This window comes from Haliaeetus leucocephalus, unplaced genomic scaffold (genome assembly GCF_000737465.1).
Source record: "Haliaeetus leucocephalus isolate CR32 unplaced genomic scaffold, Haliaeetus_leucocephalus-4.0 Scaffold273, whole genome shotgun sequence".
NCBI classification, from domain to species: Eukaryota; Metazoa; Chordata; class Aves; order Accipitriformes; family Accipitridae; genus Haliaeetus; species Haliaeetus leucocephalus.
This window is the reverse complement of record NW_010972709.1, coordinates 3,967,436-3,989,114: the sequence shown is the minus strand read 5'-3', so window position 1 is coordinate 3,989,114 and position 21,679 is coordinate 3,967,436. Positions and strand designations below refer to the sequence as shown.

The 21,679-nt window shown below is 52.1% G+C and overlaps 2 protein-coding genes across 3 annotated transcripts in view; one reads left to right on the top strand and one right to left on the bottom strand.

Annotated features, from left to right (window-relative positions):
• Positions 1-36: 36 nt before the first annotated feature.
• On the top strand, positions 37-7,252 carry ADRM1 (adhesion regulating molecule 1). Of its 2 annotated transcripts, XM_010569551.1 has the most exons (10): positions 38-178; positions 633-843; positions 1,109-1,225; positions 1,306-1,429; positions 1,856-1,942; positions 4,213-4,294; positions 4,531-4,760; positions 5,075-5,232; positions 6,250-6,352; positions 7,027-7,252. In XM_010569551.1, the coding sequence occupies exons 2-10, from the start codon at positions 634-636 to the stop codon at positions 7,131-7,133; spliced, it is 1,218 nt and encodes a 405-aa protein (XP_010567853.1). In that variant the 5' UTR covers positions 38-178; position 633; the 3' UTR covers positions 7,134-7,252. The 2 variants fall into 2 exon arrangements, with proteins under 2 accessions (XP_010567854.1, XP_010567853.1); XM_010569552.1 differs by lacking the exon at positions 1,856-1,942 and having other exon boundaries at positions 37-178.
• Positions 7,253-9,029: 1,777 nt separating this feature from the next.
• LAMA5 (laminin, alpha 5) overlaps positions 9,030-21,679 on the bottom strand; it is a 50,370-nt gene continuing 37,720 nt past the window's right edge. Inside the window, exons 47-76 of the mRNA XM_010569768.1 lie at positions 20,921-21,032; positions 20,196-20,366; positions 19,024-19,220; positions 18,813-18,929; positions 18,581-18,735; positions 18,216-18,357; positions 17,808-17,910; positions 17,610-17,723; positions 17,310-17,489; positions 16,770-16,912; positions 16,344-16,529; positions 15,922-16,058; positions 15,319-15,472; positions 15,046-15,179; positions 14,759-14,921; positions 14,136-14,267; positions 13,775-13,926; positions 13,261-13,393; positions 12,833-12,973; positions 12,485-12,615; positions 12,235-12,402; positions 12,007-12,139; positions 11,708-11,865; positions 11,397-11,583; positions 10,979-11,131; positions 10,700-10,859; positions 10,484-10,614; positions 10,290-10,380; positions 9,317-9,436; positions 9,030-9,178 (exon numbers count right to left, since the gene is read on the bottom strand). Of these exons, the coding sequence (XP_010568070.1) occupies positions 9,030-9,178; positions 9,317-9,436; positions 10,290-10,380; positions 10,484-10,614; positions 10,700-10,859; positions 10,979-11,131; positions 11,397-11,583; positions 11,708-11,865; positions 12,007-12,139; positions 12,235-12,402; positions 12,485-12,615; positions 12,833-12,973; positions 13,261-13,393; positions 13,775-13,926; positions 14,136-14,267; positions 14,759-14,921; positions 15,046-15,179; positions 15,319-15,472; positions 15,922-16,058; positions 16,344-16,529; positions 16,770-16,912; positions 17,310-17,489; positions 17,610-17,723; positions 17,808-17,910; positions 18,216-18,357; positions 18,581-18,735; positions 18,813-18,929; positions 19,024-19,220; positions 20,196-20,366; positions 20,921-21,032 (4,347 nt within the window). The remainder of the gene's footprint in view (positions 9,179-9,316; positions 9,437-10,289; positions 10,381-10,483; positions 10,615-10,699; positions 10,860-10,978; positions 11,132-11,396; positions 11,584-11,707; positions 11,866-12,006; positions 12,140-12,234; positions 12,403-12,484; positions 12,616-12,832; positions 12,974-13,260; positions 13,394-13,774; positions 13,927-14,135; positions 14,268-14,758; positions 14,922-15,045; positions 15,180-15,318; positions 15,473-15,921; positions 16,059-16,343; positions 16,530-16,769; positions 16,913-17,309; positions 17,490-17,609; positions 17,724-17,807; positions 17,911-18,215; positions 18,358-18,580; positions 18,736-18,812; positions 18,930-19,023; positions 19,221-20,195; positions 20,367-20,920; positions 21,033-21,679) is intronic.

The following is a 21,679-nucleotide window of genomic DNA, read 5'->3' as shown; positions in this document are numbered from 1 at the left end:
CCCCCGCGGCGGTGCCGGGTCTGAGCGGCCGGTACCGGTGGGTGCGCTCGGATCGGCCGGCGCCGGGTGGAGGGGGACGGACCGGGACCGCGGTTTAAGCGGTAGTGCGAGCTTGGAAACAACTGCCAAGTCATGCAGGCCGAGCGGTGTCCCGGCATTAACGGCCCGGCCCGGCCCGGCCCGCGGGGCCGGTGAGTGGTTTCCTCGGGAGAGGGGAGGGTGCCCAGGCAGGTCACCCGTGCGGGGCTGCGGTGGCAGCCGGCAGCCTGCCGTTCTCTGCCGGCAGGCTGAAGCGGGAGTCCCAAGACCGGCGTTCGAGCAGGGCTTCTGGTAATTAAAACGTCCCCGATCCTGTGAACCGCGATAGGAACCGAAGGAGGAAGCGGCAGGGGGACGGTGGTTCCGTTTTCCAGGACCTTGGCAGATAGGCTTCTCTTTATTAGGGGAGATCTGCGGAGCATCCTGTCTTCATCCCGGGTTCTGCTTTAGCTCTCGTGGATTGCCCTGAAACCCTGCAGGCAGCGAGACAGATTCCTTTTGTGGAGCTCACTGGATAGAGATTGAAATTTGATATCGAGAAGAGAGAATATGGGAAGGTTTCTCACCACATCTGCTGCTCTCTCTCGTTCCAGGATGTCTTCGGGCGCGTTATTTCCAAGCCTGGTGCCAGGCTCCCGTGGCTCTTCGAGCAAATACCTGGTGGAATTTCGGGCAGGGAAGATGTCCCTGAAAGGCAGCACTGTAACCCCAGACAAGAGAAAAGGCCTCGTGTACATCCAGCAAACTGACGATTCCCTCATTCACTTCTGCTGGAAGGACAGGACTTCGGGCAATGTTGAAGATGTGAGTACGGTTTTGTGTTTCAGTGCTGAGGCGTTAAGTCGCGGTCTGTCTTGTCTTTGTTCCGCTGGTGCTGCTGAAAGAGCTTCTCCAAGACAAATTAGGGTGAGAACGCCACTGCGGCCTGACAGACCTGCGCTTTCAAATCCTCTCCGCTCTGAGGAGCAGATGGAGGAAGGTTTGGGGAGGAGGGCAGAGGTTTTGGGGAGGCTAAAAGGAATATCTGGGTATTTTCTCACACGCTTGTTCCTACTGCCCCGTTTTCCAGGATTTGATCATTTTTCCTGACGACTGTGAATTCAAGAGGGTACCTCAGTGCACTACCGGCCGCGTGTATGTATTGAAGTTCAAGGCGGGATCAAAACGACTCTTCTTCTGGATGCAGGTTTGTGGGAGGTCAATAACAAAAGGTCTTGGAACAAAATACTTCCAGTTTGACTCGTACCAAGAGCAACTTTCTTGCAGGAGCCGAAGACGGACAAGGACGAAGAACACTGCCGTAAAGTGAACGAGTATCTCAACAATCCACCAATGCCTGGTGCTTTGGGTGGAAATGCAAGTGGAGGCCACGAGCTCTCGGCATTAGGAGGTACAGTCCATTCTCTGCTCCTTCATGTGAGAGGCTTTTTTTTTAAAAATCTGTTTTTGGAATAAGCACTTGTAGTTCCCTAGGAAGAAATTCCTGATGGCTGTGGAGGGTGAGTTGGGGACTATGTTAATACCAGAAGTGTAAACGTGCTCCCAGCAAAATAACTGTGCTGTTACAATAGGTGCAGGCTGAAAGTTAAGACTGCCAGAAGAAATCTCTCTTTGTTTCCAGTAGATTCTCTGGAGTCTTACCTCTTTATGAAGCCAAGTTGCATTTATCTTTTATGAGCATCATGAATCAGTAAACACTTGAAACTGTTTTTTCCATACAGAATGTGATGCCAATTAATCTCCTGCTGTTTGAGCCGGAGTGCTGTGAAAAAAAACTATGTGAATATGTTGTGTTTCAGAATGTTTTTGTTTTTAGGTGAGGGTGGCTTGCAAAGCCTTCTTGGAAACATGAGCCATAACCAGCTCATGCAGCTGATCGGACCAACGGGCTTAGGAGGACTTGGTAAAATGCTTTAATATATTTATGCCAAAATGGTATTTTCTCCTGCCAGGTTAAATCTTACCTGACAATATTTTCAAGTAGTGCTATTGATTTGAATAGCGCTTCTTTCACGTGAGAAAGCAAGGCCCTGCCTCCAAGATGAGCTAAGGGGCAAAAAAAGGATGCAGGAAACGAAGGGTACCAGATTCTACACGGCACTCATCTTAGGGCTTGGTCTGCAAGGAACGGTTCTGCTCCTTGCTCCACTGAATCTTCTGCTTTTTTTTCCCCCTTTTTTCTACCCCTCCTCTTCCTCCTAAATATTCACTGGAGCAGGGACTGAAAACCAGGGATTCGTTCCTGGTGAATGTCCCAGTTACTAAGCTGTGGAGTTGCTCGTGTTGTCTCTGGTCCAGTGAATATTTGTGTGCACAGTAGAAAGAGTTCAAGAGGAAGGTTGGAGCGTACCCACCCCACAGCACTCTCTAGTCAGAGCAGTGAGGCTCAGGTTAGGGCTTCCTCTCCTGCGCCACGCTGGGGAGAGCTTGAATCGCCGCGCTGTTTTTCGGAAGGGGATGAGAGGTGTCTTGGAGTCCCTGCTGTGGTCTGTTCTTAACGTTGTCCATGCTCCAAGCCCAATAGAGCATTTTCTGAGCAGTCAGACCCTCGAGTGGAAGTAGGCAAAGGAATGCTTGGCAGGTGGCAGTGACTAAGGTTCTGTGCTTAAGCTCCAAAGTCCATTTTTGCGGATCTAGCTCGCGTCTTTTTAGCTTCAGATGCAAATCTCATGTTGCTGGGATGTTCAGATGGAAATCTCTTGTTACTGTTGGAAGATTCTGGCTTTTTAGGATGTGTTTGGAAAAGATCTTCCTTCTTGAAGCTTCACGTGACTCCTGAGACTGTCTTCCTCTTCTTCTCAACACTTTTTCTCAGCAGCTCTTCTTTCTTTGCCTTTACATCTGGCCATAAGACAGCTTGTCATGAAGCTCACTACTGTAATGCAAAGACAACCATCTGCTTGCCGGCAAATGGTGGTTGTGGTGAATCTGTGTTGATTTCTTCCCCCAGTAGCGTCTTGTTCTTTTGCATCTGGTTTGCATCTCTCTCGGGACTCTGTCTTTATTGCAGAGCTCCTGCAACAAGGGAGCTTTCTTGCTCCTGGATAAACTTTCCTAGCAAGGACAAACAGAGTAGAGTAGCCTGTGGTACAGCCCGGTTAGCTTCACGCTGCCATTCTTGCTGCTGGGGAAGCTCTGTGATTAGTGAACAGAAGTGTTACGGGCGTGGGCCCATAGGAGTGGGCTCTATACAAAGGAGGGAGCTGGTGGCTGGTGCTTGCTCTGACCTCCAGTGGTTTGCAGCTTTGGTTAATGACGTGTTTGCTAATGGAGCGCTGTCGTTCTGTCCTCTGCTTGCAGGTGGTTACCAAGAGGTGGGTGATGAATGCAGGTGCTTGTGTAGGGACGTGTATCTAATTAAACGTGATACAAGAAACCACTGGATGGGAAGCATGTGGTAAATGGAGCGTTTCGCTAGTGTGGCTCAAAGGAATTGTAGGGGGACAGTCAGTCACTGACTGCTCCAGTGGACCTAGAAGCCAGGCCTTTCCCCAGCTCTTCTTAGCTGATGTTCTTGATGCTGTGATAAGTCCTTGGTGGTTGGGATGTGAGGATGAAGGAGGCCGATTCTGATTTCTTTTGCATATGGTGGTTGGCTGAAAGGCCGAGTGTTGGTTTCCTGCTGCGTTTCCTGATCGCTGCTCTACTGGGAGCGCTTTGTTTGTGTGCGGGGTTGTCCTTACTTTGCCTACGAAGCGTTTAAGGACTCAGCTGGTTCTGCTGCTGCATCTCTGCGTTAGGTTTGAAGCTGCAAACCCCAGGTGTATGGGGAGACAGTGGTGGTGACTCAAAGGCTGACTCTGTAATCTTCTGCTGAGGGCCTTGGCTTTAGAGAAAAGCTGGATTTTGGGGAACCAGTAGATAGAAGAGAGGGCTGTGTTACAGCGATCGTGTATGGACGGCACAAACCTTGTGTACATCTAGAAATTGAGTCATTTCTAAGATGTGCAACTCTATAAGGCAGTTTTCTAATAGGGATGCAAAATCAGAAAACGAGAGCTGTTAATTTATAGAAGGGGGTGGGGGGGTTGGTCTGGGCTCTTTCACCCCCTCCTCCTTTATTTTAGCAAATAAAACCTTTCAGGTACAAGAGTGACCTCTCTAGAGCAGAGAGGTGCAAAAAACCTGAAGAAATAAATTTATAAACCTGTTCTTCTTTTATGTTTACGGAAGGTGGGCTGGGTGCACTGACGGGTCCTGGGCTGGCCAGTCTGCTTGGAAGTGGGGGACCCCCGACCAGCAGTTCATCATCAAGGTAGGACACCTGTCTGGTTTAGGTTTGTCATAGTTCTGTAACGTAAAGTTGCCACCTCTGTGGGAGGAATCATGGCCTACTGAGCAGGAAATATGATGGGAATTAAGACTGCTTATTATCTCTCTAAAATGAGGTGGGAGCTCTTCACGTTGTAAGGGCTTGAAAAGAAGCTTTTCAGAATACAAGAGGCAAAGCTGTTTTTTCAGGGAATTAATTATACTAATTATCTTCTCCAGCTCTCGCAGCCAATCAGCTGCTGTGACGCCATCTTCCACAACTTCTTCTACACGTGTAACGCCTGCCCCGTCCGTTCCTGCGGCTGCGTCTGTGACCAGTCCGAGCCCCGTACCAAGTTCGGGTAATGGAACCAGCTCAGCCACAAGCCCAACCCAGCCCATTCAATTGAGTGACCTTCAGAACATTTTAGCTACTATGAATGTGCCATCTGGAGCAGGAGGACAGCAAGGTAACGGTGTTCTGACCTGACAGCTGTTGGATCCAGGAGTCCTTTGGAGCTGTTTTACTGTCCTGTCCTGTTCCAAATTGCTTTGAAAGGTCTCTTAGATTTTTTGGGGGGGGGCTTCTTTTTTTCATTTGAATGCGGTTCTCGGTTGCTTCAAGAGTCTTATTCTCAATCCAAAACTGAGGGAGGGAGAAAGGATGCTTAGCAGTGTGCTAACTACGTTTCAGTACTCCTCAGACTAGATCATTTGGTTTACGTGACAAAAACATGGGGTTTTGTGCATAGTCTAACAGCCAATCCTTTATTTTTCTTCCTAGTTGACCTGGCAACTGTTCTGACACCTGAGATAATGGCTCCCATCCTGGCCAACGCTGAAGTTCAAGAACGGTTGATGCCTTACCTTCCCTCAGGGGAATCTCTGCCGCAGACTGCAGAAGAGATTCAGAATACCCTGACGTCTCCTCAGTTTCAGCAGGTAGATGCCTAGCTGTCATGGGAAGTGCAGTTCTCCTTCCCTCCTCCCCCACGTGGCATGATTCGCCTTGCCCTGCTTTTTCAGGTTCCTGACACTGTTCAGAGTAGGGAGTTGCTTAATAGAAGTGGGAAGGAGGAGGAACATGGTTTAATGGAGCACTAGTTCTTCCTTCCTGCAGTCACCTGAGGGCAGATCGGAATGTGGTTTACTTTTTTTTTTCCCTTTTGGAATTGGGCTTTACCTTTCTCTTTATTACAAATGCTCTCTGGCAAATGACAGGAGTAGTAGCAAATTTGTTATTCCCCATCAGAGAGTGGCTTGTCAGCAGTCTCCTTAAAGATCAAGTGACTAAACATATGGAAGGGAAGAGAACAGATGCTGATGTTGACAGCACTACATCCCTTGTTCTTCTTGAAACACTAGTACTTAATTCCAGGAGCGTCTGTGGATGATTAAAGCTGAAGTGTTACAGGCCAATTTGAACTAGTTACACTGATTGATTTAAATTTGTCAATTTGCAAAATTTCAGTGGCTAAGATGACTGTTTTTAGTTTAAACTACAGCAGCTCTTTTGTGCAGGCAAGACTCGGAAGCGAGGGGTGTTTTTAATTGGTGATTTGATGAGAGTATCTGCCTCTAGATAAAAGTTTAAGTTGTTGTCCATGCAGTAAACCAACTGGAGGTTATGTCGCTGTGGTTTGGTGTGTTGCTCAGTCTAGCAGGCTTACCAGTTTGTGCTTACTGGCATCTAGCTGGTTAAGAGCAGACATTGTTCCCGACTGCAGAATCCGCACAGGGCCTGTGGTGTAGCGGCATTTTGAAGCCAGCCCACGGCATTTTGAAGCCAGTCCACAGCGCAGTAGTTGATCCAGGAGAGTGGCTGCTCCCAGGCTGGCCGTACGGTCACCGTGCCGGAACCGCACTGCTCTCCTCACGCGGGTATCGCACAGTAGCCACCTGATGCTGGAGAAACGTGATGCAAACATTTTTTTTGACGCTGTTGACTCCGATTCACAGGCATTGAGCATGTTCAGTGCTGCCTTAGCTTCAGGACAGCTTGGCCCACTAATGAGTCAGTTTGGCTTACCCGCAGAGGCAGTAGATGCAGCAAATAAAGGAGGTAAGTATTGGTGCTGTTGGGAAAATGATGAAGTGGTTTGTTGGGGTGTTTTTTGTGGTTTTTTTTTTTGTGTGCCATTGAATATGGAATGTAATGATTAGCTGCTGAGTAACTGTCAGTAGCTGATTCTTGCACTGTTCTTTTTTACACTGAAAAGGCGACTGCCTCAGGTGTTGTCCAGCAGACACAGCGTGATGTCATATGTGCATTTAGAGAAGTCGGGGTTCTGCAAAGAGATGTGCTGAGCAGCCTTGGCATTGTTTCTTGCTAGAGATGCCAAAGGCTCTGGAGATGTCAGTGTCCTTGTTCAGGAATGCCTTTTTTGTGGGAGTCTTTTAAAGAGTAATTTCAAATAAGTAAGTGCACAGCTGTGGCCTGTAGCACTGGGGCGAGGGGGTATCTGTTTTCCCTGATGAGCTTTTAGCATCCATTCCATGACTGAAGTAATTCTGGTCTTAGGCTGCCTGCACACAGAGTTAAAGAGCAGAAAACGCTGGCTGTGTCAGGGAAATCCCAATGGGTGTTATAAAGGAGTGTTAAAATTTTCTTCCTTGCTAACAGATTCTTACTAAAGCAACTGTTTATTTTCCAAGTAATGAAGCTTAACCTCATGTGGGCAATGAACTCCATTCCAGAAAGAGCAAAGTGAAATAACTAATGTGTTTAACTTCTAGATGTAGAAGCATTTGCCAAAGCAATGCAGAACAGTGTCAAGTCAGACCAAAAGGAGGGAGACTCTAAGGACAAGAAAGACGAAGAGGAAGATATGAGTTTAGATTAAGTTATTTGCTCTTCCTTACAGATATTCCTAGATACTAACTTAAGCAACTGCAGTAGGATTACTAACTTCATATTATGCTTATATAAATCTACAAATAAAGGAATTTTCTTTATCTGCCATACTGTTCTTTCTCAGTCTATTTAACATGCACTTAAGCAGTACTTGCTCTTTATGTTGAGTTGCTTACTGTTCAGTTTTGATGCTTTTGATATCAGGCTAGACTAATTTTTCTGATTTTTTCCTTGTGATAAGTGTTGAGCCCATGATTATAGGAGTAGCGAGCATCTCAAGGACATACTGCTGACTGCCATCCCGTTTTGGGCCCACCAGGTTGCGATCTGTAGGGCTGCCAGCTCACCCAGTCCTTGTCCCACATGTACTGCTGCAAGGGTTGTCCTGTCCTGGGTGCAGGACTTCACCTTTGAACACGAGGAGGTTCACCATCATGAACACCCAAGTGCTACCGCTGCAGCTGCTGTACTAGGAGGGAGCTGCTTATGGCAAATACAGCTCTAAGGTCCCTGTTGTGCCACGACCTGAGGCAGTGATTTATTCCTCTTCCAGTTCTACGTCAGCCTCATACTTGCTCTTCACCAGTAAAGTGAAAGAAAGTAACATAAAACTTTATTCGACTCCAAAGTATGTACCAGTGATTTACAAAGACCACCTTTAATACTACAACTTAAAAACAGGTCATAATTACATTTGTTTAAGATGGACATGTTAAAAACCCATTTTACAATATTTACCCCTCATAAAAAACCCCACAATATAATGATATAAGTTATAAGTCCATTTCAGAAGCAAGATTTTGTCCCCAGGTGGCTAGATATATATATACACACAAATATATAAATGACGTGTAAGTGCACAAGTGAACTAGGTGTCTTGGGAGAAAAAGGTTTTTTCAAGTGAAGACTGCACTACGAGAGGCATGAGTGAGGCTGGACAGGAGAAGGCAAGGGCTGGCAGGGTGGGTGAGGGCTGAGCGACACCTCCCACACCCAGCCAGGCTCAGAGGTAACCTTTCTTTATTCCCTTTCAAGCAACAGTTTCTTGCTTCATGCAACAGGACTTTTGTCAGTGTATCTACCAGCGCTGAATGCAACTGCAGAGAGTCAAAGTGGTACTTGTGTCTTTCTGCTTGCCCTCAGCAGTTCTCCTAGCCTATTTTGTTCTTTTTTTTTTTTGATTCTTATAAATTAATCTGATAAGATGCTAATTCTGTGAACAGAATTTTGTCTGATTTCCCCCTTGCAGAGCTCTTTGCATAGCAGTGGCAGGTGAACCGAGACTGCCCTTGCGGGGAGGTTAAATGCGTCCTTGCTTATAAAAACACAAAAGTGACGGAATTAATCCAGTTTGTCCTAATTGCATTTATTATAAAACAGAAACTGCCTACAGCCTTTAGCAGAAGACAGTCTGTGACTGTTATTAATAGCCTCAGTGTTCGTGAACTAAATCTATGTGCGTTGTAAGTGTGGGGTAAAGGGAACAGGATTTAGGTAGGACATGATGTACGGCTGCTGTCTGCTTCAGCCCACGCTCCACAGAGGACAGTTGCTCTTACCACAAGGCACGTGGCAGCGCTGAGTCCTGTTGCAGATGCTTGACCACCGGGGAAGGACTCCGACCTGTCTCCACATCCTGCTCCAACTTTTTGGTTGTATTTGTGAAAGATGTCCCCAAAGTGCCCCCTTCTCCCCACCTTCCTCCCGTGCCCTCCTTCCCCTTGGATTCGTGGCCCCTCTCTGGTTTTGGCCCCAGACTTGCGCCTGCAGTCACTGGAGATCAAGTATGTTTGACCACAGTTAATGTTATCGAGTAGGTGACGTCTGGGGCCCCGGGAGCAGTGCAGCTTTCTGTCGGTCAGGCTGTACACAGAGGTGCACTTACTTACAGCACAGGGCAACCCTTGAGGCCAACGGAGCCCCTGACAGTCCTGGCTTGCGGCAGGTCCACGTGGCTCCGGTTAATCACCAGGTTCCTTATACAGCCCACGTAATGAGGGAGGGGAGGTAACGGTGTGCTGGCCTTGTCTGTCTCTGCAAAAGGAACAAGTAAAAGCAAGCATTACTCTGGCTAATAACAGGGCAGGGGGTTAAGTACCTCTTATTTGCACCAGGAATAGTATCTCTTGGCTTTGGGGTATTTTGTTTTGGAGCATGTCTTTCCCAACTCACCTGGCAGCCCTCCCACGTAGAAGGTTGCCCTTGTGCTGGGTGCAGGAGCCTGGCTGGGTCCCACTGTGTAGTTGCCTTCTGTGTCCACATCAATCTGGATTATGTTTTTCCATTTGGTAACTTCGAAAGAAAACAACAGTCAGTGCTGCTTCCCTACCCGCAGAGCAAGTCCACCCTTGGGCCCAGACCAGTGCTGGAGCAGAGCAAAACTACTGGGAGGGTGAGAGGACCTGGCCTGGCTCTTGGGAAACACCCAGAGTCTGGACAGCCTCCCCAAAATCTGTCCTGCAGCCACCCATAAAGCACCGTGTCTTGCCCTAGCAAAGAGGACTGCCCTCTCCCAGCGAGGCAGGATGGCACATGCTGAGCGTAAGGGGATCAGCTCAGACCGGCTCCAGTCACGGATGGGGAGGGGTCCTGTAGCTGAAAATGCACCAGGAGCACACGATGGCTCTCACCCAGTGCTGGGTCAAGCAAGATGAGGGCTTAAAATAGAGCTGTGCCAAGATGGGGGCTGTAGCTGTGACCCCCCATCCCCAGAAAGGGCTTGATGCAAAACCTTAGCACTTGCTCGATGGCAACTACATTAAAGGCTGAGTTTTGCCTGTACAGGTGTGAATCCTGCAAATCACTGGTCCCAGCTGTGGGCTTTGAGCCCTTTGGACACACTCTGCACCAGAGCAAGTTGGGCTTTCACTTTCAGCAGGACACGACATCCCTGGCCTCACTGGCTGCTCCATGACCTGGGGAAACACCCTGTCTCCTGTCCACCAGATCTGACAGCACTAACAAGATCAGGCAAGGACTCTTATTAATTAGGAAATGACTTAATAGAAGCTACAATCTCCCAAGTTAAGTGCATATAGGTGGGAGCTGGGGTTTAAGGAAGAGCCCCAGGCTTCCCCTAGGAGATGTGGGCTGAGCAGCAGGAGTGGAGCAGCGTCCCAGAGCCAAGTGCGGGCTGTCACCTCACCTGCAATAGTGTGCCACTGCCCGTCGCAAAGAGATGGGCACGTCACCGATGCGGAGAACTCGTCAGCCCCAGTGTTCACTCTCACAGTGACCTGGTGTGTGAGACAAATGCATTAGAGCCCAGTGAGCTGAGCGGGATGGGCAGGAGATGGCCGCTGCCTCTGAAAACCTGTGGGGAAGCCATCCTCCCACTACCTTTGTCTCCTCCATGTACAGCAGGAGATGGTGGCTTCTCCTCGTGCCGATGTGGAAAATGAGGCCAGAGGCGCTGCGGGGACGGACCTCCAGTGTCACCTCCAAGTCCTGCTCAGTCACCACTGCATCAGCTGGAAGAGAAATGCCACTGGTGAGGAGAGGGACAAGGGACCTCCCCCAAGATGTGTCCCTCCCAGTCCCAGGGCCGTGGGGTACCTAGGATGATGGACCCGCCATCCGCAGCGAAGAAGACCCCGCTCTCCAGTGCGCCCTCATAGCACGGCGTCACCCCGAAGGTGCGTGAAGGGGGACCCAAGGGCCTCCCATCCAGCTGTGGGTTCCTCAGGCAGCCGTCGAAGCTGGAGGCCGACACAACCTGCAGAGAGGCCATGGGAGTGAGCGCAGAGGGGCTAAAAACTGGCAGGCATGGCCTGATGCCACGGGACTGGGAACTGGCAGAGATAGACCGATGCTGTGGGACCACCAAGCCCTTACCGGTATGTGAGCCTTGGCTTTTCCAGCTGGGACCCCCCCTACATACAAGGGGGTTCGGGCCACAAAGAGCCCTGCAGTGGTCACTGAGGCATCCTGGGCTCGTAGCCCATCGATGACCAGCTGGGCTCGGGTCTGGTCTCTGCTGAAGAAGACCTGCAAGGACCAAAGGTCAGTGCCAGGGCTGGAGGCTTCCCAGGTCGGGAGGAGCCCCAGGGCTGTGCCCAGGGAAGGGAGACCTCAGCTCAGAGGTTCAGCCAGCCCTGGCTGTATTTTTGCTGTCCCCTTTGCTCCCATGGGACCGCGGGTGTCCCGGGTGCAATTAGGAAGCGATGCCCAGAGCAGAGCTGCACCGAGCTAACCCCTGCAGGGGAGCGATGTGGCTCGGGGAGGTCCTGCCGAGCCCTGACCCTCCACTCACCGTGTGCCACTGCCGGTCACGGTACTTGTCTTTGCTGCGGATGCGCAGCCGGCGCCCGCCGACATTCACCAAGAAGACAAAGTGCCCGTTGGAGACAAGGAGAGCCATAAAGGCACCCTGCTCGCCTGCCACGTAGAAGAGCAGCCCACTGGAGGAGTTCAGTTTCACCTCCAGGGAGAAGTGGGACCTGCAGGGACAGGGAGGGGGTGATGGGAGCACCCTGCTTGCCCACAACTGCAAGGGACACCTGCCCTCCAAGCGATGGTCCCTGGGGCCAAGCTTGGGTGGGGTGGACACGGGATGAGCCTCACCTCTGCCCAAAGGAGGCTGGGATCTCCTCGAACTCCCAGCGACTGCTCGGGGTCCCCCCAAAGCGGAAGGTTCCCTTGGCTGCACGGGGCTGTGGGTGCAGCCGGCAGAGCCTGTTCTGATTGTGGCGGCGGTCCTTCGAGGCAGGCTTGCCCGGCACCTACAGAAGATGCACCAAGGAATGGAGTGAGGGGAGCATCCCTGCGGGTGTCACGGGGCAGAGGTGGTTGGTGAGGGAGCAACAGTGGCATCTGAGGAGGACGGGAAAGAGGATGTGGGGAGTTTCAGCAGCAGCTGGTACCTTGTGTTTCCGCCTGTCCTTCTTCGGAGTGACTCTGAGCTGTTGTGGCTGCTCACCCCAGGCACAGCTCATGGTTACGTTGATGCTCTCCACGTTCTGCTGCAGGTCCACCACCATCTGTGGCTCTGACATCCTACATGCAGGGAGAAGAGGTCCCTGTCACCAGGCCAGCTAGGAGGTGGGAAGGGGCTGAGCCCTGCTCTCCAGAAGTGGCACAGAGATGCTCACCGCTTGACAAAGACATTCCCGATGCAGCCGGTGAGGTTGCTGAGGGCACCCGGCTCCGGTGAACCCCCAAGCTGGAAGAGCGGCCGCCCGTCCTGCCGTCGCTGCCGCCGGCCAGGCCCAGCGCCTGTCGCAGTGTCCTGCCGTTCATCATCCACGTACAGCCGGACCCTGTGGGGGATGAGCAGCACGAGCTGAGCAGGTCCCCGTGGCTGTTGGCACCCCATCCGCCATACACCACCAGGACACGTACCCACGGGCATCGCTGTAGAAGGCCACATAGTGGGTCCTGTCATCTGCATAGGCATTTTCAGTGGTGACTTCGGTTTCCAGCAGGTTCAAGGCCAGCTGGCCTCTCTGGAGGGACACCCGGCACATCCCCTCCTGCAGAAAGCATCACCCCATTGCTGCTCAGCAGCTGAACCCCCAAAGAAGGCCCCATTTCCTCACCACCCTCCAGGAGCTCAGGGTACAGATTTCACTGTGGATTCACCCTCTGGCCCCATCAAAATCCCTCCTTTTCCCAAGCACCATCCACAGAGCAGGAGCAGATGTTTCTGTCCTGCTGCTGGGATATCCGGGGGATACTGCAGGTACACACCTGGGTGGTGTGGTGGTAGAGCAGCCCCTCGCGCTGGCTCGTCCGGAAGCTGAAGCCGCTGTAGAAGTCCCGCAGCCCTGGCACGTCCTTCAGGGCCAGGGTCAGGTAGCCGTGGCCATGAACGCTGACTGAGCGAGCCACCTGCGAGGGACACCGTGGAGGTGAGGCGAGAGCCCAGCCCTGGCACTGTAGGGGTGCTGGGAGGGTAACTGAGATGCTCAGATCCTCGCTGGGTCTGGCCAGTGCTACGGCCAGCTGCGTGGAGCACCCTGCCACAACCCCCCTGCACTGAGGACCTGGAGGTTTTATGCTTGTTTCAGGGCAGATGAATGAGGGGAGATTGAGCCCGTCCTGCATGTCCTGTACTCCCTTTCCCTGACAGACCCTTTCCCCACCATGCTGGCCAGACTGCCAGGGCTTGTGCTTACCAGCAGATCTGAGGTGCACCCGTAGCTCACGCCGACGGTGCTCATGCGTTTCAGGTCGACATATTTGCCGAGAGCCTTCAAGCCCTTCATGCAGCCCCGGATGGGCCCACCCGTGGGGAAGAGCGCTTTCAAGCTGCAGGAGAAGCAGGTGGTGTTACCAGGCCAGCCCAGCCCCAGGCAGGATCTGGCCCTGCAGCCCTTCAAACAGAGTGCCTGGGAAGGACGTGTGATGGCCACAGGTATCTCCAGTACCTCGGGCACACGGCTGCTCCAAAACACCCAGCATAGCAAATGAGGACTCAGTGACACCCACCAGCACCTCATCCCTCACCAGAGATGGAGATGTCCCATCCTCAAAAGCTCATGGTGATGGGCAAGAAGAGGAAATCTCCCCCCCAGAGCTTCAGCAGGGCCCTGACAGCCCTGGATGTGGCTGGGAAAGGGGCAGAGCCACCACCAGGGACACTGGAGGGGAAGATGTGGACTGTCCCACCCCACCACTGGCTGGACTCACCTGGGGGGCAGCGCAGCTGGGGGCACACCACCCAGGTAGTAGGAGACGGCATTCTCCAGGGAGTTCTCCTGCTCCACCATGAAGATGGTGAGGCGCTCCAGCCGCACCAGGATGCGCTTCTTGTTATTCATTTTGAGGAGAAAAATCTGGATCTGGAGACAGAGGAGAAAAATGATCTGCCAGCCTGGGGCAATTAGGTCCATCACAGAGAGCAGTAGGAGGTATCCAGTTCGTGGCTTTAGCCAAAGAACTTCTTGCAGCTCCACCCCACCAAAAAAATACACAAGGGTCCAGGTGTCCCTTCTACCCTCCAGATGAAGAGCCCTCTAAGCGAGCCGGGCAGGCGGCTGTTCCCCCTTACCGCTTTGTTTGTGGTGCTGCTGATGGTGAGAGAGGAGGAGTTGCTGCTGGGTTTTGCCACCTCCAGGCCGGTGCTGAAGTCATAGTAAAGCACCAGCTTCCCATCCCGGATGGCCAGACACAGGAACTGACCCTGGGGGAGGCAGAATGGACACTCAGCCCCACATCCTGGTGTTCAGTGTGCAGTCGTGGTACTGAGCCCGACCCGTCCTTTAGGACTGGTGGGAGCAGGTCCCACTGCCAGTGCCCTGACACATTGCTGTCAATGTTCCCACTGCCATTGCCCTGACGCTGGAGCACAAGGATAGCACTGCAAGCTGGAAATGCTCCTTGCAGCGCTACCTGCTCCAGTGAACCCTGGTCCAGCTTGGAGGGTCTGTGCTTGGGTGCTCTCCAAATTCAAGGGAGTCCTTCCAGCACCAGAGAAGTGATTGCTGTGAGGTTTTGGTCCAGCCCTCTTGTGGCTTTTAACAATAGTGCAGAAATATTGCTCAAAGCAGCCCTGCCATCTCCAAAGCCCTCTTCTCACCAGTGTCCTGAACTGGGAATGCCTACAAATGGGGCTGGAATTGTCCCATCCCAACAGCTGAGGCGTGAAGGCTCCCCAGGGGAGCAAGCACCTGCCTGGTTCTCCAAGAAGAAGAGGATGCCGTTGTAGGAGACCACCCGGATCTCCTGCTCGAAGCGCTTGGTCGTGCCAAACTGGCTTTCAAACTTGATCTCCGCATAACCGGTGCCATCAAAGTAGGAGCCGTCAGTCAACCAGGGGTCTCCTGTGGACTTGGACCTGAGCCACACAAGAAGAGGCACAAGGCATCACTCCAAAGCCAGCTGCCATGCTCTGGGGCAGCTGAGGGTCAAGGTAAGTGCCATGGACCAGAGCTGCCACCAGCCTGGGTACAGTGCCCTACCTTGCACAGGGCTTCTCAGCAGTGGTATCCAGCTGGAAGGTGTGTTGGAAGTTGTACAGGCTCACCACCTCCTCGTTCAGTGTGTCCAGCTCCAGGCACCCACGGTAGTTGGGATAGCGCAAAGTGGGAGGAGGCTGGGAATGAAACCGGACAGTTAGGGCAAGAGCATCCTGGTTTTCCAATGAAATCAAGGGTTTTCCCCTCCAAGAAGCTCCAAAGGTATCACTGATACCCCCTAGAAAACCGAGCCTCCCTCCCTGCTGCCTGTCTCACCGTGAAGCTGGAAGGGTAGCCACCCACGTAGAAGACCACGTTGCGCGGGTCGAGGTTGAGCAGCCCCTGCTCCCCCTTGGCCACACTGTCTCCCTTGGTCTCATGCACCGTCTGCCTCTCCACGATCACCGACATGTGCCCATACTGCAGGATCCTGCAGCAGGGAGTGGTGGTCAAGACAAGGGGAGACCCCAAAAGAGGAGCAAACCCTGCCCTCCCTGAGCAAAGAGCCTCCCACACACAGCCCCACCAAAAAGGAGTGCATCTCCCACTGGGGACCCCCACAGCAGCAGTGCATTGAAAGGACTCAGCACTCATGTTATCAGCACTGCCACAAGGCTGAATGGACCCTCCATGATGAACTTCATCTTTCTTCTCCTACAGGCACCCCCAGACCCTCCATGACCTGGTAAGACACCATCTCCCTGCTAGTTTTTTTTGAGGTATCTCAGTGTTGATCATTCAGGGATGACTGGATGATGGAGTCCACAGCAACCCTGCAAGCCCAGGACCCATCTGAGCTTGGGCATAGCACTACCTACATCTGCTGCAGGGACAGTCTCCCGCTGAACTTCCTCAGGATGCATCCCATCAGTCTCCTACCTGTTGATGCTGATAGTAGCAAACTGCTCTCCAATATCCTCATCGACGGTTAGGGAGGCTGGCTCCTCATCGCCCAGTTTGTAGATCCACTGCACTTTGCGGTCCTTAAGCACAATGCCCAGGTAGTCTCCAGTGGCCTGAATGCAGGGAGAGACAGGACCACGCATTGGCATTTGAGACAGACGGGAGCGCCAAGTGATGCTCTCCCTGATGCTCCCAGGGCTGCACCGACAAAGCACCCCCATTCGCACTGTTCTCCCCATCCAGGCTGACAGCTGCACCCAGAGCCTGTTCATGTTCCCCAAAAAGACACTCAGGGAGCAGGAAAAGGGCGAGGGGCTGACGTCCAGGCATGATCCCTCATTGATGCTACCAATATGGGCTCCTGCTGCCCTCCTCCTGCCCGCACAGCCCCATCTCACCTCCCGGCTGCCCAGGTACAACACGAACCGCCCCTCCTCTGTCCCGTCCTGCCGTCGCTGCCGGCTCCTGGGCTCGGGGTTTTGGATGTAGAATTTCAGGGATGTATACGCTGCCAAATCCTGCAGGTTGCTGGGCATCCGGACCTGCACACCCGAGCTGCCGTTGAACTTCATGGGGACTTTAACCTGGAGGGAGAGAAGTCCAAACCCACGGCATTGAAACCACTGCTGCTGCCTCTCTCGTCACTGCCAGCTCTACCAAGTCAAAGCATTTTCTGGAGTCTTCCCATGAGAAAAGGACCCTGCCTGGTGACCCCAGAGCTCTTCTAGATATCCCTGCCATCTGCATACTGCCCTCAGGTAAGCCCTCACTCACCCCAAGTCCCCAGCACCCTGTGCACAGCCCTCACCCTCCCACGAACCTACCTTGCTGGCGGCGTTCCTCGCTTGCGTGATGAGCTGCCGGATCCGCACAATGTTCTCTGACACGGTCGCGTTCTTGTTCCTCCTGTTCTCCAGGCTGCTCAGCTTCCCCAGCAACAGCGGGATGGTGCTTTCCAGGCTGGACACTGGGGTTGGAGAGGAGCCAGGGGTTTTGAAGGTTAGTGAGGAAGGGAGATGTAAAGCCAAAGTAGTTTTGAGACATGCAAGTCAAAGCAATGGCAGCTGGGAGCAGAGTCACAGAATGTTCCCCTAAATCCAGAAGCCTTAATGGGGCACTGTGAAAATGCTCTAGTGTGTGTAATTTCCTGCAGTAAAGGTGTAAGCGATATAGACATTGCAGGGAGAGAAAAAAAATTAAGGGACAGGACTTAAAGCACCCAGTATTGGCTGCCACCTCCCTCTACTCTTGACCTGGAGCTGCAAAGCACAGCTTCCAAAAGCACAGAGCTCTCTGGGGACATCTGTCCATGCACGGGCTCGTGCCAGACTCAGCCCTGGCAGCTCAGCAGGCTCAGCACTCACCAGATTTCCTGGCATCCTGGACTGCCTGGTTCAGTTCTTCATTTCGAAGGTCTCCATACTGGTCTTTCCACTCATCCAGATTCTTCTTCATGGTGCTCAGGGTATCTTCCACTCTTGCAGCTGTTTCGTTGGCCTCGGCAGCTGCTGCTTTGGCATTCTGGATTGTCTCTTTTGTGTCCTCTGGAAAGAAAAGACAAAAATCTCTGTGATGGCCAGGAGCGGGGAGGAAACACCCTTGCATCACAGCCTGGGTGTGAGGAAAGGAGCAGAGAGAACCAGCCTAGCTACCCCAGGACAAACCTTGTTCCCTGCCCAGTATGTCCTGCACAGACTGGAGCTGGCTCAGGAGCTGCTCCTTCTTCACACGGAGGTCAGCCAGCTTGTCCTTTGCTGTCTGCAGAGCGCCTTTAATAGCTGCAATTAAAGAAACGTATATGTTGTGTGTTGGATTTCAGTCCAGCCCCAAGGACATCACACCCTACAAGGAGCCTCTCTCACCCCCGTTGAGTTTTCTCTGCTCTCTCCTCACAGCCTCCTCCAGGTTGCTGCTGTTCCTCTTCAGCTCTTTAGAGATGGCCCTGAGATTTTCTGATATGACACTCTGTAAAACAAACATGCACTGCCTGGGAGTCTGAAGAGGAGTTCCAGTCTCTGGTCCCAACTGCACACAAAAATGCTCGTTCAGACAACTGCAGTGGCGTGTGAGGCTGGGGTGTGATGGGTAGACCCAACCCCCCAGAGTCTGGCCCCAGCTGTGGCAGAAGCTCTGCTCACTGGCACAAAACAAAGCGCTCAAGTGTCAGAGGGAAGGGGCAGCAGAGCCCTACGTGAGGGTGTGAAAAGTTGGAGGACTGTCGAGGGAGTTTGGCTTTTGCTCATCTTTACGGGACTCCCCACAGCACATACCATCAAAGCCTCGCTGGCTGCCTCATCAGCATCGTGGGCTGCTCGCTCAGCTTTTTTCACAGCTTCAATGATGCTGGCGTAGGCATTAGAGGCATCAATCGCCCGCTGGATAAAGCCATCCTGGTTTGTGCCCTGGATAATGCTGTGTTGAAAGATGAAGCCGTCACGTCCACGAAGACTGCTCTTGCCAGCCTTTGTGTTCCCTTTGGGGAACCCCTTTGGGTTCCTCATCACAACATGTTCTCCAGCATAAAGCTTTGGAGACGGCATTTGGCTGCTCCCCTGCCATGGTGTGGGGCTGCAGTTTCCCATCCAACTCTGGCAGGAGATGGTCTGACTACTGAGTGTCAGGACCTGTTCCTCACCTGGACAGGTTCCTTGCAAGCTCATCCAGGAGCCGGGCATGCTCCTCCGCCTGCTCCACAATAGGGATCTTGCTGCTGGCCGGGGAGAACTTCTTGACCCGCTCAGTCAGGGGCAGCTTCGCCCCATCCAGCAGGGCTGCCAGCTTCTCGTATGCCTGCAAGGACACACGTCACTCCTGAGGCCTGCCACCCCCCTGCACTCTGCCCATGCTGAAGCACCTCCATCGCTCACCTCCTTTGCAGTCTCCATCTTTTGTAGGAAGTCAGAGACGTGGGCCAGGGAGTTCTTAGCCATCCTCAGGGTCTCCTGCACCAGTGCATGCTGCTTTTGGAGTTCCCGGCTCTTTTGCTAGACACATAGACGCAGGGTTAGGCACTGGCAGGGCTGGGGCAGGCTGCCCCTTCACTGCATGCCACTACAGGACCACTCCGTGAAGCTCTACCTGACTCTCCTCCAGGTTGTTGCGGTTCAGGCTGTTCAAATCCTCCGTCTGCCTGGTTTTGTTCACAGCCTCGTTGAGGGCGTCGCGGAGATCCATCAGCTGGGAGCTGTGCTGTGCCAGCCGGTCCCGGATGCTGCTCACCAGGTCCTGGTTGGACTGCCAGCGGGCGTGCAGCTCATTCTTCACCCGATGCAGCACTGAGGATGGAGGAGATGAGAACTACTGCTAATTCATCCTCCTGTGTTAAAGGGCTCTTTCTGTGCTTGGCTGCAGAAAAGCCTGGTTCTGGTCTCACTTGGCAGGTATCAAGGCCAGACGTGATGGTCTTCCCTCCCGCCCTCTTTCATAGAATCAGAATCATTTAGGTTGAAAAAGGCCTTTAAGATCACTGAGTCCAACCGTCAACCCAACACCACCATGCCCACTAAACCATGTCCTGGATAGCAGAGGATCTCATCCAAGATTGTCTCCAAATCCCCAGTGCTGGTGAGAGGGATGGGATCTTTTTCAGAAAGACACCCAACCATGCCTGAAAGGCTCCAGATGATGGAGAAACCCCACCTGAGGCCTGTTCCAGTGCTTGATTACTCCTGCTGTGAAAAATTGCTTATTGCTAGCAAGAGCCAGTTTATAATTCCAGCTTTCAGGTGCTGAATTATGTTTTGCCACTGCCTGCTAATCAGCAGTGCCAGCATGCCTGGTTATGCAGTGGGACTCACTCCCCTCGCTCCTGCAAAGGATGTTCTCAGGACAGCAGAGCTACTGTGGGTGGTGGGCTGCTGGTTGTTACTCTGAAACCCTTTCCTGGCACAGTGAATATGAAGAAACATGAGGTGACTTATTCACATCCACATGTGATGTGAAGACATCACATAATAATGGTAACTCCTGTTTCGAAGTGTGGTAATTTTTGGTCATCAAACAGAACTACTCCATTAGTACAATCTGCTCTAAAATTTGCCTTAAGGGAAAAGGAACCACAAATGATACCATTGGAGTGTCACAAGGGACTCTGAAACTACCGTAAAACTTGTTGGGGGTGCCTATAAAGAGCACTCTCCAAATGTGACCATGATGTGTAGCATCTGCATGGGCTCCAAGCCAGGCTATCAGGAATGGCTAGACCCAGCAGGATCTGTGCAGCCCTGTCCCATGCCACTGAGTGGACTCACACTTCTGAGCCTCCTCATGCTCATGCCTTGCCAGCTCTTCCTGGCTGCCCAGACTCCGCTCCTTCATCTCCCTCAGCATTCTTTCCACCTCAGCCATCTTCTGCCGAAATTCCTCAGTGGAGGTGGTGCTGGTGTTTGCTGCGCCAAACCTGGCCATCTGCCGCACCAAGTCTGCAGAGAAATCCAGATCCCCTGTTAGTATTGACCAACCCAAGCCCTTTGTAATCCCCCAAGATCCTTCCTCTCTTACATCACCCTCAACAAACCGCAGCCAGCTTTCATGCAGTACTCAGGCACCCAAATTGCTCGAGATCACTCAGAAGTACTGCCCCACATTTGTGTCTCCTTGGCTGTTACAGTAACACATGCTACATCCTAAGCATCTTTTTGTGGCTTTACCTCCTCTCCTAGACCCAGTCACTCCCTGTTTTGCTAAATCTCTCCTGAAACAGTAGTGCAGATTGCCCCAGTTTTATGCATTTTAATAACATTTGTGCAAGTTTAATGTGTTTTTTCTGAAGATTCTGTTTAGCCAAACAGCTGGGACTCACAATAAGCCTGGTCTACCTGAACAGCCAGAATTCTGCAGGGATCTCCATTTCATTTGTACTTCCCCTTGTTTTCTCCACAGCTCTAAGTGATGCAGTACTCAGTGCTGTTTGAAAGCAAGAGCGTGGCATTCCCAGCAGGAGAAACCCACAAAGCAGAGACCCTTCTTTACCTACCTGTAATGCCTTTCTGAATGCTTTGGATATTTAGCAGGAGCTGCTCCCCCCTCTGGTAGGTCTCTCTTGTGTGCTGCTCAATCTGGTTTGCTTCTCTGTGAGTCATTGTCATCTACAACAAAAAACACTGGCTTAGCTGAAGTATGAGATTATGTTTTATGTGATCTGTCAGCATGAAAGATATTCCCCAGAGGCACATAAGGCTTGGGAATGTACAGCTTTTGATGCCTTTGAACTATGTCTCCTCCAACAGCCTGCCCTGTGGTGCTCACCTACAATGCGTTTAGTGATGGTCTTATTTAGTACCTTCAGAGAAGCAAAAGCAATAAATGCAGCTCCAATGCAACAGGCTCTGGATCCTGAAACAGCCCTAAGACCACAGAGGACAGCACTATCCTGCACTCTTAACACAGGACAAGCCCTAGAGCCTGGAGCCAGGCCCACCTGAGTCCTGATCACGACACAAGAAGAGATGGAGGGCTGCAGTTTGACCGTTCAGAGCGTAGATGTGTGTAGATGTACGTATACACAGAGGCAGTTTGTCCATGCAGCTGCCCAAGGACGTGCATCATCAAATACAGACTTTTCCCTCTCCTTTAGATTAGGAGCAGGCAGTTTATAAATCAAATCAGATCAAATCTTGCTCAGTTTTTAAGTTCTCTGAAGACAGAACTGGTGTTTTTTAGACTGTATAGAGATTGCATCTTGCAAAAGGTGTTACTGTACTGAGGCCTCCAACGACTATTACAATAAAAAGGG

What these genes read in the sequence shown, in the direction of transcription:
- ADRM1 (XM_010569551.1), top strand. Translation starts at nt 634, where the DNA reads ATGTCTTCGGGCGCGTTATTTCCAAGCCTGGTGCCAGGCTCCCGTGGC. An exon ending in TGGAGCAGGAGGACAGCAAG is followed by an intron (nt 4,761 to 5,074) that starts GTAACGGTGTTC and finishes TTTTCTTCCTAG; the next exon opens with TTGACCTGGCAACTGTTCTG. An exon ending in AGATGCAGCAAATAAAGGAG is followed by an intron (nt 6,353 to 7,026) that starts GTAAGTATTGGT and finishes TTTAACTTCTAG; the next exon opens with ATGTAGAAGCATTTGCCAAA.